The sequence below is a fragment of the Triplophysa rosa genome, linkage group LG5, assembly GCF_024868665.1.
Source record: "Triplophysa rosa linkage group LG5, Trosa_1v2, whole genome shotgun sequence".
In the NCBI taxonomy this organism is placed as follows: domain Eukaryota; kingdom Metazoa; phylum Chordata; class Actinopteri; order Cypriniformes; family Nemacheilidae; genus Triplophysa; species Triplophysa rosa.
In genome coordinates, this window is record NC_079894.1 from 11578047 (window position 1) to 11598939 (window position 20893).

Sequence of the window (20893 nt, forward strand, 5' to 3'; positions counted from 1 at the left end):
TGACCGGTTTGTAATTTTATCACTTAGGAATGCTGAAATTGCACGTTTTAGAAAAGGGTAGTGATGTTTTAGGTTATGGGTTAAGCATCCTGTCCACTGTGGAGAAGATTACTCTTTTTTTTAGATCTTCTAGGACACTTCGGCCCGGTTTCCCAGACACAGTTTATCTTAAGCCAGGACTATCCCTTAGTTGAATTAAGATATTTATGTCGCTTTTATAAAAATGCCTTAGAAGAATACATTACTGGTGTGCAACTCGAGACAAAACAATGGCACTGATATATTTTAAGATATTTCTGAGCAAGTTATATTCAGTTAAGACAGGTCACACATTCATTTTAGTCTGGGACTAGCCTTAAGCCTTGTCTGTGAAACCGGGCCTTCATCTCATTATTTAAGTCATCTCATGAGAACACATATTTTCCTTTCAGTTATGAGATAAGAGTTTGTTGTACGAGGCCAGAATGTAACTTTTTCAGAACTCTCCAAAGAAGACCAAAAAGAGCATTTATTAAAACTAATCTGCCCAGTTACCGTGAAGAAACAAGGAAAGAAGACAGAGATTTTTGCCTTTTTATAATGTGTCTTCAAAAAGAGGATGTATTTTTTCTTCAAATGCACAGCAGCAGAAAAAAAATAATTTTAATCATGTTGCAGTGGAAGGGTGGACAATCAGTGTGAAAGCATTGTAAAAATTACAAAAATTAAATTACCCTCATGTCTGTCAAAAAAAGTACATTTAAGAACAATACAAGCGTACTGGCATGAACTATTGAATATCTGGCGGAAGTAGATCCCCTGGTACACAACTTGCAGTGGCCATGTCTTCAGTCATATTTTTCAGTGAAGTGACAACCAGTCTGAGGGGTCACTCTGAGGTCTGCTGCCTGGTGTTGTGGGTACCGCAGCTGTTTTTGTTGCTGTTGTTATCAGAGCTGTCAGATAAGCTGTCAGATGAAAGCATTTGAACCCCAGCGACGTTCACATGAACCCTTCCATTTCACCCTTCCTATTCTCTGTTCCCAGAAAACGTAAAGTTTGAGCTTTTGGCCAGTGCATGTAGAGGATAGCTGTGTATTTGAAGTGTATATCTACAATAGCATATTTCTACAATTTTTACATTTCCTACAATTTGTAAATTTGTCCAGTATGTGTTTGCATTGTTCCTCTTTGCATCTGCAGGTTCTTCTGAAAAAAATATTTATAGATTTTGTTTAAAACATGATATGATATACAAGAAAAATCATTGTGTCTGCACTTGCAGTTGACCCAAAAATTGAAATTGACATAAAATTATTTCAAAATTATTTCCATTTCAAATCCATACTGTTATTTGAAGATTTCAAGTAAATAACCTAAAAGTGAACCACAATGAAATTATATTAAAGGTCCAGTGTGTCATTTTTTGGAGGATCTACTGTATTGACAGAAATGCAATATAATATTCATGTCTTCAGAGGTCTATAAAGACCTTACATGCCGAAGAGTTATGTTTTTATTACCTTAGAATGAGCTACAGTATTTCTGTCTACATACACGGGTCCCCTTACATGGAATTCGTCATGTTGTTTCTACAGTAGCCCTAAATGGACAAACTGCTCTACAGAACGCGCATAGTAAATACATTATCTCCTTCGGCAAAGAAGCGAAAACGTGACGACATCTTAGTCCTGTGTCAGCCACCGTAGTGCTTCGAAAGAGAGGGGAGGAGTGAACTAGATCACCGCTAGATGCTGCTAAATTTCATACACTGGACCTTTAAAAGCACAGGGCAACTATTCTTTCCATTCTGTTTGTTTTAGCCACTGAAGATAATGAATATGCACTAACATCTTATCTGGATGGTGTGTCACTGTTAGCTTAAAGGTCTGTTTATATATCTGTGCATATTTAACAGGTATGCAGTGCCGTGCAGAACCAGGACTTCACAGTGATTGAAGACTACTGTTTAGGCCTGAAGGCACTGCTCTATCTGAAGAGCATAGAAGAGCTGTGCGATTGGGACGGCCAGTCTCCTCCCACCGTACGCCACCAGAAGGGCAAACCTGTCCCCCGCGTAGAGGAGCTCGTCGGAAAGGTGAGCGGCTCAGTGGCTGGTTGCCTAAGGCTAGTCTCAGCAAATGAAACGTGGTGTTTGCCGGTTAACCTTCAGTGATTTGTGTCGCAATTAAGCAGGCAAAATAAGCCTGATGATGGAGATAATGCTTCTTTGAGTCATGAAGGATTTATAAGGTTGTGGATGTTAGTAACATAGCCGCAAGGATCATGCTAACAGTCGTAAAGTCATTTTCTCGATTGGCATGAAACAAGCTCCGGGCTACCTGAGACCATTCGGTGACCTCGTGACTATTTGACCAATGGTGGCCCTCAGCTAGACTCTGCAGGAGTAGATGTATTTGAAAGTGCAGAGATCTAAATCTAACAAATACTGCACGATCAATATCAAATAAGGTTTTTATTTTTTCATTTTTGGCTCTGGTTGTGAATTACATTACTCACCGAGAGTATGTTATAAATGTAAGGGTGCTGAAATGTTAGATAATCACAGCTGCCGTGTTTTCGATTGGAATTACCATATATTTATTTTTAATATCGCAAATTATTTCAATCGCGATCATGTTCGTTGGTCTCGCAGTTGTGGGCAAACTATATAAGCGCTATATTTTCCCCAACGCTACACCGCATTCACGCACCGAAGAAATGAAAACATACGAACATATGCAAATGTCTCTCTCTCCATAAACAGCTTTGTGCTTCAGTAAAAAGAAATAGAAGGGAAAGCAGTGTGAACTGATAAGTGCTATTTCTACACTACCACATGAATTGGAAAAACATGAGGGGCGAAATCGCTCTCTCTCTCTTTCTCTCTCTCGCTCTCTGTCTCTCTCATTCACATGCCAACAGGGTGTCTGTAGAGCTCTGTCCAGCAAAACAAGCATATGGCTGAAACTGGGGGGTAAGCTGTGCCACTTCAAGTTGTCCTCAAGTCCTCATATTGCATTCAGAATCTGCATTCACCCTTTGCAGTAGCAAAGTGGAAGAAAGGTTTTAAAACATTGATAGCTGTTCATACATATAATCTATATATTTGTAGAGACTAGTTTTTAGACTAGTACAGTGTTAGTCATTTTTGTTAGTTTTTTTAACTAAAGAACATTTCTAATCATAAATTATAAACTGAAGCCAAATTTGTGCGATATGTGTGAAAAACAAGTTCTTTCAGCATTATAGAATTTTGCCAGAGGGGTGGTGACCCTGGCCCGAAGCACGGGAGCATCCTTGCCTCTGACTGAGGTAAGAGGATGTCCCGAACTTGAGCGGGCGTCTGGTAAAAGTGCCCAAAGTTCCCACCACTCCCCCTAGAGACGGGGAGGAAGACCCAACCCCGGTTACGGATTTAACCTCAGTTCCCTGATGGAGGGAACGAGACGTTGTGTCCTTCTTGCCACAACGCTGGCCGCCTGCCGCAGCGGTCGAGGGATGCTCAGGCTCCTCAGACCAAAAGGTGAATGACTGCAGCACGCCGTCTCCCTTTTATTCCCGGATATCCGGGGGCGGAGTCCGGCATGCAAATTTCATTCGCCAATTTCATTGGCCTTTTCTAAACTAGTCAGAAGTTGATAGGTTCTCAAGAGCGAACCCCATCTGTCGGCTCGACACAATGTCGAGAGACTGACAGAAAGGGAACTGAGGTTACATCCGTAATCAAGACGTTACTGTGACACATTTAAGAGACATTTTTTGGATGAACTATCCCTTAAAGGAATAGTTCACCTTCTTCAAATTCTGTCATCCTTTACACACCCTGTTGTTATTTTAAACCTGTGATTTTCTTCTGCAAAACACAAATATATTTAGAAAAATTTTGGTAGCCAAAAACTATTGGTCCCTATTGACTTCTATTGTATGGACACCAAACCAATGCAAGTCAATGGGGACCAACGGTTCCCCTTCTGTCGGACGAGGAGATCCTGAGTGGCCTGCCACCTGCGGTCGCTGAGACTATCTCTCAGGCTAGGGCCCCAGCCACTAGACGTCTATACGCCTTTAAGTGGCGCCTCTTCTCGTCCTGGTGTGCTTCTCGAGGAGAAGCCCCGCAGAGATGTGCGATCGGAGTCGTGCTGTCCTTCCTCCAAGAGAGACTTGAAGACAATCTCTCCCCTTCCATGCTGAAAGTGTATGTAGCCGCCATTCCCGCTCATCACGATCCAGTCAGTGGTAAGTCACTCAGACAGCATGATCTGGTCATCAGGTTCCTCAGGGGTGCTAGGAGGTTGAATCCACCTTGACCGCGCCCCATACCCTCTTGGGACCTTAACGTGGTCTTTGAGGGCCGCCAAAGGCCCCCGTTCGAGTCCCTCGGGGAAGCCGATCTTCCTCACCTTACGATGAAGACGGCTCTCCTGGTGGCGCTCGCTTCAATCAAGAGGGTAGAGGACCTACAAGCACTCTCTGTGTCCAACGAGTGCCTGAGGTGGTGAATCTGCAGGCGCTCCCTGTTGGGTAGGAAGACCCAACCCCTTCCGTGTTGTGTCCAGTACATGCCTTGCACCTCTACTTGGACCGCACTCAGAGCTTTAAAAGCTCTAAGCAGCTCTTTGTCTGCTTTGGAGGTCAGCAGAAGGGGAGGGCTGTCTCCAAACAGAGGTTGGCGCACTGGATCGTGGACACCATCACTACAGCTTACCGATCTCAAGATCTCCCGTGCCCACCTGCAGGGAGAGCTCACTCTACTCTGGGTGTAGCCTCCTTGTGGGCACTGGCTCAGGGCGCCTCTCTGGCAGACATCTGCAGACCCGTGGGTTGGGCTACGCCCAATACATTGCACGATTCTACAACCTTTGTGTAGAGCCCGTGTCAGCCCGTGTCCTGCACTGTACCAACAGATAGACTGGAGGCCGGCTGGGCTTAAGCCTGCGAAAGCGCCTTCTCCTCTTCGGGTGAGTCAGTGCGCTATTCTAGCTTCCCTGCTTCCCCTCTCGGAGAAGCACAGGCATTCCATCCATCACTAAGCACTTCTCCGGCAGGGAGCCGGGCGGAGTGGCTTCCTGCCAGGCCTGGTTTCGGTAGAGTTTCCCTAGTCAGGTGAACCCCTTAATCTGCGCTGGTGCTCCATACGTAGTGACTCCCCTACTTGGGTCGTCAGGTATGATGTTTTCTCACTTTACGGTTCCCCCCATTGGTGAACCTGTGACCTCCCCTCGGTGGAACCTCCACCTGTGGTTGTGCACCCGTTAGAGTGGGCCGCTCGCCTTCTTCCCATGAGTTCTTCCCAATGGTGAGACCATGCTGGCATCTCCACAGATTCCCCCCCATGCGGTGGGATGTGGTCTCCAAAGCGTGCCTCTTCTGCAAGAGGAGGCAGCGCTTCCCAGTGTTCCTTACGGTATCGGGCGGCTATCTAGCTATAGAGAACAGAAGGCCTTTGCCCGTACGGCCGATGGTAAGATCCCTCAGACTTCGTTAGTCCTGATATCTTACCTTTCCCACTGGAAGGTCACGATTCGCGTTAGCACTCACTGGTGACACGCTGACGCCTGTCAGTGTCGCTCCGCTAGAAACGGTGACACGGCGGAAGCGCTGTGATGTGTCATATAGGGACCCCATTCTGTTTCGACACAACACAACGTTTTCTGTTGCCAACGGTTTTCAAAATATCTTCTTTTGTGTTCTGCAGAGTAAAGTCATACAGGTTTGAAATGACAAGAGGGCGTGTAAATAAGGACATAATTCTCATTTTTAAGGCAAACTATTCCTTTAAGCATTAATTCCATACGGTTTGCGCCGCGGACCAATCGTTCATTTGAACCAGTTCTTTCTTTTAAGTGAACCGGTCGAACCAGTTCACCTGAATTGTTCGCGATTAGCGTCTCTCGTAAAATTAATTCAGTTCTTCACTTTCTGGTGTGCATGACAGTCCCGAGGACCAATATACCGGAGTTATTTAGTTACATCAACAGCACACACTGAACTGCTGTGTGAAGAAAGAATTTATGAGCACGCTCGGCTCTCGTTCTTGAGTCGGCAACAGATTTCGGATCATTCGTTTTTGGATCACAAGAAGCATGCTTTATCAATGTTTTGTTTTGAAGGAGAAAAGAAAACATATATCGCTGGACTCGATCGAGACCGACTAGAACATTTGGCGAGACCAATGACCAAGTACGAGTGCAAATACCAACAAGTCCGAGACCATAAAAAAACGTCTCTAGTCCGGACTCGAGTACTACAGCACTAGTTTTTAGACCTGCAAACTTGCATGTATAATATATACATTTTCTACACTGCAGGTACAATGTATATATTATACATGCAAGTTTTATCATAAAAACAGTATTGTGTGCATCTCAAGATTAGCCCTTTGTAAATCTGTGATGATGGGACAGGACCAGTTGTGTACAACACAGGTCCCAGCACACACACAGACACATATACACCCATACTGGCATCTGACTGTTTGCTGCTGTTCAGAAATGGAGTGAGGACATTGAGAAAAAGTCTCCATTATTTTTGCACCCTGATGAGAGCAGGCACAAAGAGAGATGTGTGGTCTGTGCTACTACAGTATTTCTCTGCAAAACAAGAGCAAATTCACTGCCTGTAGCCAATTAAAGTGCAGAGATCAATGCCCACCATGATACTAGCGCTGAGCTCCTTACATTAACATGAGCTCGGGGGATTATTGTTTTGTCATTTTTATTCAGTGTTATTTAGTAGCATTATATAAGAGGATCCCGTAAATTGAAAATGCGGCAGTGAACAAAAAAAGCCAAGCAGTTTAGACTTTGCTAAACTTTAGTCAAGTAATAAATTGAAACTGGTTATAGGCCACATTTCAGGCATTGAGTGCATTTACATGCACAGTCTTACTCCGATTATGCTTAATAAGCTGATAACAAGTAGGTCATGTAAACACGTAAAACAGTATTATCGGGGAAAGCTCATAAACGGCGTAAGCAAAACCCACTCGGCAGAGGTAGTTTTGTGTCCATTACTCCAATTTCGTGCTGCATGTAAACGCCTTTACCGGTTTTCTCTCAGTTTTGTTTGTGCGCATGTCTGACAGCGCAATAGTAAAAGTCCCAAACGGAAGTAATAGTAAAATAACGCATTAAAAGTCCACTCTCGAATCATGCAGTTGATGTAGAAACGTCGAAATGAAGAACTATTGTTGCATATGCAGGTACATGAGAAGAGATATAAAAATACAGCTTCTGACCATTTTCCCGCTGCATTTTTAATTACTAAACAGACTATCGACGGTGACGTCACTGCACGCGAGAAACCCGGCAAGTCTCAAACTTCCATGTAAACGCGGTTTTATACATAGCCGGTTTATTACTATGCATGTAAACACGTGAAAACAGGTTTCTTAAGCTGATTTTTGATAGATATCCGTTTATTTTGTGCATGTAAACGCACTCATTGTTTGGCCTCGAAGTAAAAGCAGCATTGTGGGGTTTTGTAGAAGCTTTGTATTTGTGAATGAAACTGGAGCACAAGATGGAGTCGGTTATATCTTTATATGATAATTCTGTTAGTACTGCAGGTCAAACCTTTCACAGGTAATAAAATCGTCCGATGTCACGGTTCATGACGCCCCAACCGGACTTGACAGGTTTCTCATTTCACATCCGGACAGCAATCACAGTTTCAGTTGATGTCCTTTTGAAATAGCTTTTCAACAATGTCTCTGGCATTTCTTTAACATCTCAAGTGTATCTCCTTAAGAGTTCAATAATGAAAATGCTGTCATTGTTTGCTCGATTTTCACAATTGTTCCATAAAAACAAAAAGAGAAAAGCAAGCCTCACAAATTTGAAACAGAATTTTAATTTTTAGCTGATTTGTTCCGATTACCAACCATTACAAGGCAAGGACAAAGATGAACGCTTCTCTCGTCGAATCCCTTGGCAATCGACATGATGCAACACAACATACGAGGCTGGGTTTTCATTCTAATTCTCGTATAATTTAAATAACTCAGCCCACACTGACATAACGTGTGCTCCTTCCTCCACTGCACTCTTGATTTACAATCCAGAGGGGAGATGGGAGAATTGACAAGCTCCGTGTTTTGGAAAGCTCTGCAATGCATCTAATTAGCAGAGGCTTTCTGGTTGCCCGGGACATGAGATTTGGCAGTGCGTGTAGATCCACTCATTAAAACAGCACTCCTCGTGGAGTGGACCCGGGGAAAAAAAACGTTTCCTCTCATTTGAAAGAAAGAAATTCCTCTTCCACAGACACATTTGTACAACTGTTATTTAGCGCTGGCGCTTTTATACACAAGTATTCAACCTGTCTGTTTAGCAGCAGCCCAAATCAAATGCCATTTTCCTTCGCTCGCAATTTCTTTGTAGAAATTTCTTTGTGACAACTCCCGTCATTATATTTTTTCTTTTCCATTGTTAAAAGTATCGCTTTGTAGACTCTCCTTTGAATCCTTTGAATGATCTTAGAGCAAATTAGCATAAAGCAGATACGCTGTAGCCCGTCACTAAACAACAGATAGAGACTGGGAGAGAAAGCTTAACTAATAGGGTTGAATGGGGTTGCGGTGGGTTTGCCTGACTGCAGTTTGTGTCTCTGGAAGACATGAAGTTCTAATGGGCGTCTGGGATTTCCGCTGGTTGCCATTTAAGTGTTCTGCGCTTACTCAAGACTGCTGAAGGCAAAATGGTGGTCAGTCGCTTTGTATGTGGTTCTGGGGAGATCTGAGGCTTGTTCAAGGGTTTTTGGTCCTACTGCTGTTTCTTGACATGTGCCTGTGTGTATTGTAACAGGTGTTTGTCCTGTTGAAGACTGTCTACTGAAAGTCCTTGTAATTTTTGGACATCAGATTAGCTCATATTTTAAAGGGGTCATATGGCGTGAAAAATAAGAATAGACTATTGTAGTACAGGGTATGTGCTATATACAGCAGAATGAATGAAATATAATTTACAGAAAAAAGTTGTAAAAAAATAGATAGTGTATTATCTGGAGGAAATAATTAATATTGCACTTAATTATTATTGCACAGGGTTATTAATTGCACGGTGTGTAAAAACATTTAACTGTTCAAGAGGTAGATGGCCTGAGGGAAGAAGCTGTTTTTGTGTCTGGTTGTTTTGGTGCTCAGTGCTCTGTAGCGCCGACCAGACGGCAGCATTGTGAAGAGATGATGGCTTGGATGTGAGAGGTCCAGGGTGATTTTCTGAGCCCTTTTCCTCACTCTGGATGTATACAGTTCTTGGAGGGTGGGCAGGGGAGCACCAATGATCTTCTCAGCAGTCCGAACCGTCCTCTGTAGTCTTCTGATGTCTGATTTTGTGGCTGAGCCAAACCAGACAGTGATGGATGTGCAGAGGACAGACTCTATGACAGCTGAGTAAAACTGTTTTAATAGAGTTTGTGGTAGGTTGAACTTCTTCAGCTGATGTAAGAAGTACAACCTTTGCTGGGCTTTTTTAGCAATGGAGCCAATGTGATTGTCCCACTTCAGGTTCTGAGAGATGGTGGTGCCCAGGAACCTGAATGACTCCACTGCTGCCACAGTGCTGTTCATGATGGTGAGAGGGGGGAGTGCAGGGGGGTTTCTCCTGAAGTCCACAATCGTCTCCACTGTTTTAAGCGTGTTCAGCTCCAAGTTGTTATGACTGCACCAGACAGCCAGCTGCTCAGCCTCCTGTCTGTACGCAGACTCATCACCATCCTGGATGAGGCCAATGAGTGTGGTGTCGTCTGCGAACTTCAGAAGTCTGACAGAAGGGTCCTGGGCAGTGCAATCATTTGTGTACAGGGAGAAGAGCAGTGGGGAGAGAACGCACCCCTGGGGGGCGCCAGTGCTGATTGTGCGGGTGCTGGATGTGAGTTTCCCCATTCTCACTAACTGCTGCCTGTCTGTCAGAAAGCTGGTGATCCACTGACAGATAGAGCCAGGAACAGATAGCTGGGTTAACTTTGTCTGGAGCAGTGATGGGATGATGGTGTTGAAAGCGGAGCTGAAGTCCACAAACAGGATCCTCACATAGGTCCCTGGTCTATCCAGATGTTTCAGGACAAAATGCAGCCCCATGTTAACTGCATCCTCAACAGACCTGTTTGCTCTGTAGGCAAACTGCAGGGGGTCCAGTAAGGGTTCTGTGATGTCCTTCAGATAAGCCAGTACCAGTCTCTCGAATGACTTCATGACCACAGATGTGAGAGCGACGGGTCTGTAGTCATTCAGTCCTGTGATTTTGGGTTTCTTTGGGATGGGGATTATGGTGGAGCGCTTGAAACAGGAAGGAACTGTGCACAGCTCCAGTGATCTGTTGAAGATCTGTGAGAAGATGAAGGCCAGTTGAATAGCACAGCTTTTAAGACAGGCTGGGGAGATAACATCTGGGCCTGGTGCTTTTCTTGTCTTTTGTTTCCTAAAGACTCGGCACACATCCTCTTCACTGATCTGAAGTGCAGGAGGTAGGGTGACTGAAGGTGATAGGTGTTGTGTAGAGAGAATGTCAGAGTTGGTGTGAGGAGTAAAGTTAGCATTTTCAAATCTGCAGTAAAAGTAATTCAGATCATTGACCAGGTGTTGATTGCCTGCAAAATTGGGGGATGGTGGCTTGTAGTTGGTGATGTCTTTAAGGCCTTTCCACACAGACGCAGGGTCGTTGGCTGAAAACCGATTTTCCAACTTTTTAGAGTAGTTTCTCTTAGCCACTCTGATATCCTTTGTCAATGTGTTCCTAGCCTGCTTGTACAAGACTTTGTCCACTTTACTGTAGGCATCCTCCTTGGCTTGACGAATCTGTCTGAGTTTTGCTGAGAACCATGGTTTATCATTGTTGTATTTTAAGGAAGTCCTGGTAGGAATGCACAAATCCTCACAGAAACTGATGTATGATGTTACAGTCTCTGTGAGCTCGTCCAGATCGCTGGTAGCAGCTTCAAAAACACTCCAATCGGTGCACTCGAAACTATTTCGTTGGTCCATCTTTTAACAGTCCTTACCATAGGTTTGGCAGCTTTTAGTTTCTGCCTGTAGGCTGGGATAACGTGAACCAGGCAGTGATCAGACAGTCCTAAAGCTGCTCTAGGGACAGAGCGATATGCATTCTTTATTGTGGTGTAGCAATGGTCCAAAATATTTTTGTCTCTGGTAGGGCATGTGATGTGTTGTCTGTATTTTGGCAGCTCGAGTGTAAGTTTTGCCTGATTAAAGTCGCCAAGAATAATAATAACAGAGTCCGGATGTTGTTGCTCAGTGTCCGTGATGTGATCGGCGAGCTGTTGTAATGCCACGCTCACGTGCGCTTGCGGTGGAATGTAAACACACACGAGAATGAACGAGGAAAACTCTCGCGGCGAGTAAAAGGGCTTACAGTTAATGAAGAGTGCTTCTAGGTCGAGACAGCACATCTTCTTCATCACTGTTGTATCTGTACACCACTTTTCATTGATGTAGAAACATACCCCACCACCGCGCGATTTCCCCGTTGAGTCTGCGTCGCGGTCCGCTCTGAACAGCTGGTAGCCGGGCAGATGTAGCGCGCTGTCCGGGATGAAGTTATTTAGCCACGTTTCCACGAAACACAAAACAGCCGAGTTTGAAAAATCCTTATTTGTCCGGTAGAGTAGAAGTTCGTCCGTTTTGTTTGGCAGAGAGCGCAGATTTGCCAGATGTATGTTAGGCAGCGCAGTTTTAAAGCCGCGCTTTCTGAGTCTGATTAGCGAGCCGGCTCGCTTCCCACGCTTGCGTGTCCTGGAGCGCTTTGTTAGCGCCGCTGCGCCTCCGACTACGATGTTAAGTAAAATGTACGAATAATCAAAAACCGGTAAAAGATCAGATGGTGTGCACTGCCGAATGTTCAGCAGTTCATCTCTTGTGAAACTGTTTGTATGGGAAAAACATAAAACAGGACAAACTAACAAAAACACTAAAACAAACTGGAGAGCTCCAGACCGAGGCAGCCATCTGCGGCGCCATCTTGGATTATCAGTTTCTTCTGCAGAACACAAAAGAAGATATTTAGGTCTTCACCTTTACCCTCAGCTTCTTTAGCAAGGCAGTGGTCGTCTTGGGGGTGTGTTTGGGGTCGTTATCATGTTGGAATACTGCCCAGTCTCCGAAGGGAGGGGATCATGCTCTGCTTCAGTATGTCACAGTACATGTTGGCATTCATGGTTCCCTCAAAGAACTATAGCTCCCCAGTGCCGGCAGCACTCATGCAGACCATGACACTCCCACCACCATGCTTGACTGTAGGCAAGACACAGTTGTCTTTGTACTCCTCTCACCTGGTTGCTGCCACACACACTTGACACCATCTGAACCAAATAAGTTTATCTTGGTCTCATCAGACCACATGACATGGTTCCAGTAATTAATGTCCTTAGTCTGCTTGTCTTCAGCAAACTGTTTGCGGGCTTTCTTGTGCATCATATTTAGAAGAGGCTGTCCTGTGATGACAGTCATGCAGACCAATTTGATGCAGTGTGCGGCGTATGGTCTGAGCACTGACAGGCTGACCCCCCACCCCTTCAACCTCTGCAGCAATGCTGGCAGCACTCATACGTCTATTTCCCAAAGACAACCTCTGGATATGACGCTGAGCACGTGCACTCAACTTCTTTGGTCGACCATGGCGAGGCCTGTTCCGAGTGGAACCTGTCCTGTTAAACCGCTGTATGGTCTTGGCCACAGTGCTGCAGCTCAGTTTCAGGGTCTTGGCAATCTTCTTATAGCCTAGGCCATCTTTATGTAGAGCAACAATCCTTTTATTCAGATCCTCAGAGAGTTCTTTGCCATGAGGTGACATGCTGAACTTCCAGTGACCAGTATGAGAGAGTGAGAGCGATGACACCAAGTTTAATATACCTGCTCCAGGACCGTGGCCAGGACCAGGGCCGTGAGGGAACCAGCTACGCGTTCCACCGGTCTCGCATCTCTCACGGCAGAGCTCGGGAAGCATAAAAGGAGGAGCGACAGCAGTGAAGGACGAGAGAGAACCAGGCCTGGATTTTATTATGTTTTATTATGTTTGTGTGGCCGGCAGTCGACCTTGAGGGAGCTGTCGGCACTTTCGTTTTGTTGTTTGTTTATTTTATTAAAAGTTTGGTTTTACGTTCGCCAGTTCCCGCCTCCTTCCTTACTTACTTTGAACATTGTTACAGGGAGCCATTAGCAAAACAATCCCTTTTGCGTCACTCAACTTTACGTAATTACCCATCATACATTGTGATACAGTCTGGTTCGTTGAAAAGATGTGGCGTATCAAGCTTCTTTCTATTGGGCACACTTTTTGAATTTGCAGGTCAGGGTTTACCAAACTTGAACTTTGGAATGCAGCAAAAATTCTGGTCTTCCGCATTTGTATGCATATGAAAGGAAGTCAATGGAATGAAAAGTCTAGTGTGACTGCCCCATCAGCCTGTTGTTTATTATTGAAAAAAATGCATTATAACATTAACTATGAACAATTATGAGTAATCACAAATCAACCTCAAACAGAGGTTTCAACATCAAAAACAAACGTTATGTGGCCCAAACTTCACTTCCGGTAGACCTCCGCAAAGTATAAATAACCATTGAGTAGTTTTAATTCAATTTATACAATTAATAAGCAATAAAATATTAACATATATTCATATAAATTAAATAATAAATACATTTTATTCTAACCACACACATACTGGAAGTGAACTTCGGGCAAGGCATGTGCATCCGATGAAACCATCTATATATAAAATTAAAAAAAGTAGTAACTTGTCACCAAAGTATCATTGAAAGTTGCTGTGTAATCATGGTTCATGCGCAAGCTAGTGTTCTCTCAATTTATTTTGTGACTGATGCACTGTTAATGACTTATCTCTGTCTAGCCTGTGTGTTTTTATGTGTGTGAGAATGCGTGTGTGTGTGTGTGTGTGTGTGTTTATCTCCTCAGCCCCCGATTGGCTTCCACAGACTGTCTGCTGCAGGGCTGGAACGCTTGATTCATTAGACTGTCAGTCTGTGCCTAAGAGAGTAATGCTTTTATGCAGGATTAGAACAGGGCCACCAGTGTTAGCTCTACAGGGAAATAAATACATGGAGGATGCGCCCCCCTAAGCTAGCCATTAGTCCTGCAGTCAACACCGCCACCATAGATTTGTTTGTCTGATTCCTCTGATAGGTCCTGGCTTAGGAAAGGCTTCTCTCTCTCTCTCTCTCTCTCTCTCTCTCTCTCTCTCTCTCTCTCTCTCTCTCTCTCTCTGTCACTCTCTCTCTCTGTTACATTTTAAAGAAAAGAAGATACAAGTGTGAAGTTTGACATGGACTGCTAATAACCAAGACCTCTTTTGCCCTGTTTTGATTATTGTTATTTTTTTGAGTCGCAGTGGAGTTTCTTCTGTCTGGCCGTGGTGGAAATGAAGGGTTACAGGCGGGTTTTGGATAACAGCTTTGAGAAGATGTGTGACTGGGAAAACGCTAGACTAATTTAAATGTCCTCTCATCGGGACGAATGGATTTGCCGTGGTTGGAAAACTGAAAACTGTTGTTTCGCTGAGAGAAGGGAATTTCAAGAAAATTCGGTGTATCTTTGAAAGTTTCAAATTATGAATATGATAATTGCCCCTCATTCATGAAAGAGCATTTATTCAACTTGAAAATATCAGTTATTGGAAGCGGTGGCCATCAGCAACCCATAAGTCCATTTCCCTCAAATTACCATTCATTACCATTTTAGTGTCAAACCATTAGTTTGACCAGCTAATCCTCGCAATTACCGGTAGTATTATACTATTTCCTAACAATTCATTGCAGATTCTCTTTATGGCTCCATTAAAAGGATGGCTAATTTTGTGGCGAACTTGATTTCTCGTCAGCATAGCCGGCATTTCCTGTTGAAAGGTCTTTGGAGAGCGAAGACTCGAGGCTTGTTTTATGACCAGCTCTCAGGCTCAGTGCGTCGGTATGGAGGTGTGACTATGAATACGAATAGTCTCTTTAGCCCCGCTGCTCTGGAGGGTCACGCGTGTGCAGGAGACTTGGAGGCGCAGATAGAACTGCAATCACCTTTGTTTTAAATGGATGTGGGACGTGATCGCAGAAATGTTTTTAGCACACCTTCCATTATGTTTGTGTAAAAACAACATGTTTAGGGTTTATTTGGATATATGGATATGAATTCACTTTCAGTGTATGCTGTCATTACAGTGGACATACCAGTAATAAGACATGTCTACACAAAAAATATCTACAATTAGATATAAAAATGCGTCAAATTTTATGTTTTTTCCTAATAAAGTGTTAATTAAGGAGTTTACTAACAATCATTTGCAGTTTTTCTGTGATCTTTAAATTATAGAGAAATCTGAGCATTTCAAGGCTTTTATAAATAAACTTATTTAATAATACTGTCTCGAACACTTAATTCTGATTGGTCAGTTGCAGCAACCACTAAAACTAACTAACACAGTGTTATCTGGGTACTGCGAATCATCTTGACTTTACAAATAATTTACTTACAAATAAATTAAATATAAATATGCCTGATTAATAACATGACATTATATTACAAAGGAACAAACCACATCGCATGTTCGTCTTGTTGGAACTTTGTGTCTTGCCTTAAAGCCGAAATGAAAACATGTTTTGTCGCCGAAGGTTTGTATTTGTTACAAATGAGCTTATGAAATATTTTAAATCAATATTTCATCTCTACTTTGTGTCAGAGTCCTGATCTAAGGGTTTATTCTGCCACAACATACGACTTTCTGTACATTATTGCTTACATTAAACTGAAGAATTTCATCCTTCAACTACAAAGAACATCTCTAAACAAGAAGCATCTTTCTCCTGTAATCCTTCTGTCCAAAAGAGTTTGCCGAGCTTTGGACCATACATGGAGAAGAAAACTCAAGCCATAGCAAAGTACAAGAAGAGCCTGACGGACCCCAGCGACAGTGTGGCCACGGATGCTAATGCTGATAGAGTTTACGTCCCCAAAAAACCCATCCCCAGTGTCCAGGTAAGACTGCAACTTCACATCTCACCATTCTGCTTCAGAGGCTTTACAAATGTGCACCGTTTACACAATATTTAGTATTTAGGCTGTATTACCAAAACATACTTATGTGTTAAACTTGAAAAGACTGCCCTCGATTCATCTCTAAAGCTCTCTTGTAGCACATGGAGTGTTCCTCCTCATAACATTAAAAGGCTTTATTCCTCGGGGTGATTATGCTGTGAGGGATCTCGAGGAGGAAATGGAGATCACAAACTAGCAGTCAGACATCAAATCTGCTCCTTCTAGTGCTGATTTAATTACGCTAACTTAAGACTGGAACGCTACGTTTCAAATTGAGTCTTTCAGTTTTTCTCGCTGTTTAATCCCCGCCTCTCATATCCTTCAAGGATGTGATCGCCAGAGCGCTAAAGCACATTGGTGCGTACCAGGAGCTGGACAACCAAGAACAAGTGCAGGCCCTCATTGATCCGGAGATGTGCATCAACTGCGGAAAATGCTACATGACCTGCAACGACTCGGGCTACCAGGTAACAACACGCACATTATAGGAACTACAATCAGATAATTAGATGAAACGCTGCCTCGATTCATCCCATCACATTTTGTTTAGAGAATAAAAGAGGTTTGTTTTCCGATTATATGTTGTGTTTTGAGGTCAGTCTATAATAGAGTTCACCGCCATTCAGGTTGGTCCTTTATGTTTTCAGTACAGGGCCAGCGACTGAAATTAATCAGGCTTGGTAAGCAAAGACGAAGGCCAGCTATTTAAGAACGACACTGTTGTGCTGTCATTGTTGTTGCTTTTTTTCGCAGCCCTGAAAAGCTCTCCCAGGAGTGGGGAAATCCTCCTATGGAGAGTCGATAATTGCTCTAATGTAATAGCTTTTTCCCTCCCCTTTCTCTTCTTTTGCAGGCTATTAAGTTTGACCCAGAGACCCATCTTCCTGTAATCATGGACAGCTGCACCGGCTGTACTCTCTGCCTGAGCGTGTGCCCCATCATCGACTGCATCAAAATGGTTACCAGGACAACGCGGTACGTGCCCAAGAGGGGCCTGCCTGTTAATCCCGTTTGCTAAAGCACACTGTGGCTCCACCTGACCGGAGAAAAAAGAAAGCGAGGGGCAGACGTCTCATTCAGAGCATTCGATTCCACTTATAATTGCTGTGTGAAAAATTACCTTTATTATGAAAACGAGTAATTAGCCAGAGAAAATAATTGCTTCATATTCCCAAACCGGTTATGCTTGAATAATTGCGCTGGAACAAAAAGTGAGTTGCATTATTTCGAAACAATAGACTGCAATGTTGTTGTTTTTCGCTCCCCCTCTCTCTAAAGATCTAGCAATCAAAATTGAAATGGATTGATCGGGATGGCTAAGAGCTGTTGCTTCTTTGATATAAATAGATACCATTCCAGGTAGTTTACTAATGAACAATATTGAAATCAAGTGAAAAATGATTCTTTTGAAACAGCAATGAATTATGTGAATGAAAATTGTGAGTATGTAATAATTATGCTATAGGCATATGTGCTTGTGTAATGTTTCTTAGCGATTCATTATATACAGTGGCTTGCAAAAGTGTTCAACGTTCATTTTATTCACATTTTGTTATGCTGCTGCCTTATCTTAAACTACTTTAAATGATTATTTTTTTTACATTAATCTACACTCCATGCACAATAATGACAAAACAAAAAACTGATTTTTGACAGCTTTGCAAATTTATTAAAAATAAAAAACAAAAATAAGTACATTGCATATGTATTCACACCCTTTTCTGGGACACTTGAAATTTTGCTCAGAAGCATTAGTTTTGCTTGTTAATGTTTATACACTTCGAGTGGAGTTAACCTGTGCCAAATTCAATTGAATAAGTATGATTTGGAGCGGCACATACCTCTCTATAAAGGGTGCAACAGCTGAAAATGCATATCAAAGTAAAAACCAAGACATGAGGTCAAAAGAACTGCCAGTAGAGCTTTGAGACAGGATTGTATCAAGGCACAGATCTGGGGAAGACTTCTGAAAACAATCTGCTGTATTGAAGGTTCACAGAAGCATGTAGCCTCCATTTATCCTCAATGAAAGAGGTTTGGAACCATCAGATCTCTTACTTGAGCTGACCTCCTGTCCAAACTGAGCCATCGATGAGGAAGGGTCTTGGTTAGAGCGGTGACCAAGAAGCTGATGATCACTCTGGTTGAGCTCCATGATCATATATGGAGATGGGAGAAACTTACAGAAGGACAAACATCACTGCAACACTCCACCAATCTGGGCTTTATGGCTTAGTGGCCAGACTCAAACCTTTGCTCAGTGAAGACACATGGAAACTTAAAATATGCAAAAACGTACTTCAACGAATCTTTCAAACTGTCAGAAACAAGATATTCTGGTCTGATGAATCTCAGATTCATGCATCATGTCTGGAGAAAACCAAGCACTGCTCAACACCTGTACAATACCGTCTCAACAGTAAAGTGTAGTGGAAACAGCATCATGATGTGGGTGTTTTTCAGCTTCAGGGACTGTACACAAAATACGGAGATAATGATCATGAAAACCTAGCCCAGAACATTCAGAACCTCGGACAGGGCAGAAGGTTCATTCTCCAACATGACAATGATCCTAAGCACACAACTAAAACAATGCAAGAGTGGCTTATGGACAACTCTGTCTATGTCCTTGAGTGGCCCAGCTAGTGCTTGAACCCAACTGAACATCTCTGTAGAAACCTGAAAATGTCTGTCTACTGATGATCTCCATCCAACCTGACAGAGTTTGAGAGGATCTGAAGAGAAGAATGACAGAGAATTGCCAAATGTAAAGCTTTTCACATCATACCCAAAAAGATTTGAGTCTGTAAAGGCGCTATAACCATTTTCTGAGTTGAGGGTGTGAATACTTATGCAATGTACTTATTTTTGTTTTTTGTTTTTAATAAATTTGCAAAGCTGTCAAAAATCAGTTTTTTTGTTTTGTCATTATTGTGCATGGAGTGTAGATTAATGTAAAAAAAATCATTTAAAGTAGTTTAAGATAAGGCAGCAGCATAACAAAATGTGAATAAAATGAAGGGGGTTGAACACTTTTGCAAGCCACTGTATTTATACCTGAAGAATTTCTTTCTCATGATAAGCAAACAATCTTTAAAATAAACATGCTGTTTTAAATGCTTTCAACTGTGAGCCTTAATTCAATGTAATGAAATATTCCTGCAGTATAATTGTGAGTCTCAGTATTTTAGTTGCAGTTATATAATGTCTCATTGTTTTGACTTTAGAAAGAACAGCTTTACTTTTCGATACAGAGACAAACCAAACATTCAGATTGTATTTATCAGAATAGCACTTTTAATGTCTCAATTGATTTGTTTTGCCGAACAAATCATTCAATGCAGCTACTACGAACACAAGTCTGAGATATCTGAACACTCTCTGTTATGTTAATATGATGTTCTTGATTGATGATTGTTACATCTGCAAACAAACATCCGGCTGCGTAGACTGGAGCGGTCTGTAGATGGACTTAATTAAATTGCTAGCATTTTCATCTCGAAGATACAGAGCGTTTTGTGTTTGAAATGTTGGAAAGCGTTGCATTTGAAAAACAGTAGCCAAACGTGTCTCGAGTTATTTCATCATTTATTACAACAGCACAATAACAAGGGATTAGAAGGAAAATTGGTCGTCCATAAATCTAAAGTTTGCACTGGAGCTCCATTAATTTGGCCACGACTTAACATGCTTTGTAAAAATGTTTGCCTCTGAAAAATTAGCAGCCGGGCCAGGCGAAATGACAATGTTCAGCAAATTTACTAAACTCCCTTAAGCATGCTCATTATTGACTGCCAAAACCCCATTTCAACAACTGAAATCGTGCATGCTTTTCAAAGAGCAGAGTTTTGATCTATTAACACTAGCCTAGCCTTTCACTGATTGTTATTCAGTTGGACTGTTTTTATTCGCTACATGATGCCAATTAAAGGGACATGTTTACACAGAGCATCATTAGGTCAACAATGAAGCAAAGCTTGATGCTTATTACAGTAAGTCATTGGCTAGAGTTGCACCAACCCACCATTCATACGCCACCGTGCATCAGCCCACTTCCTCTCTCTGATTGCAATTAAGAAATGATGTGCCTGGACCATGGCCAGCCGTGCCAGGTTAAATTATTCATGATTGTTAATAAGACGAGCGAGAGCACTCCCTCTTTTCCTCCTCCTGCTCTCCCACATAAGTGCTGTATTAGAGAAATAATATTGACCTTTCCATAGGAACGCCCACATGCGACACCAGGAAGCTACTGCTCTATCCTAATTTCCATGTCGTTTCTGAAGGCACACAGAGCGAGACATGCTTTTCCTTTCGTACACACTGAGCAAAGAAAACGCATTTCTGGAACCTTAGAGTAGGTAAATATTGATGTCCATTAGGAAGCAATAATGGGCTCATTAGGTTAATTCACATGGGGCTTTCCCATGGCACGTACAATTTTTCCTTCAAAGAATCTCGAAAAGCAAAAAAATCACTTTAGAGGTGAAAATCTTTTATGGACTTTCTGATGTTAAAAGATGATTCTTTACATATTAAATTACGATTATACAGCATTTACTCATCCTCGTGTCATTTCAAACCTGTATGTTGAAGAATGTTGGTAACCAAACAACATCGGACCCCTTGACTTCATTCGTACGCAAAACCACTGAGACATTTCTCAAAATATCTTCTTTTGTGTTCAACAGAAGAATACAGTCATATACAGGTTTTGAATAAATGATGATTGAGGTTTTTATTGTTGTGTGAACTATCCCTTTAAGTGTAAGTTCTTAATGTTAACCAGTAGAGGGTACCATGCTATGACTGTTACACTGGCAAGCTATAACTGCAACTATGGTTTAATTTCA

At 42.5% G+C, this 20893-nt stretch overlaps 1 protein-coding gene across 2 annotated transcripts in view; it reads left to right on the forward strand.

The window, feature by feature from the left end:
* dpydb (dihydropyrimidine dehydrogenase b) overlaps positions 1 to 20893 on the forward strand; it is a 159364-nt gene extending 138471 nt beyond the window's left edge. For both annotated transcript variants that reach the window (XM_057333891.1, XM_057333890.1), the window contains 4 exons: positions 1898 to 2077; positions 15831 to 15980; positions 16367 to 16507; positions 16894 to 20893. In XM_057333891.1, the coding sequence (XP_057189874.1) occupies positions 1898 to 2077; positions 15831 to 15980; positions 16367 to 16507; positions 16894 to 17058 (636 nt within the window). In that variant the 3' untranslated portion in view covers positions 17059 to 20893. The remainder of the gene's footprint in view (positions 1 to 1897; positions 2078 to 15830; positions 15981 to 16366; positions 16508 to 16893) is intronic.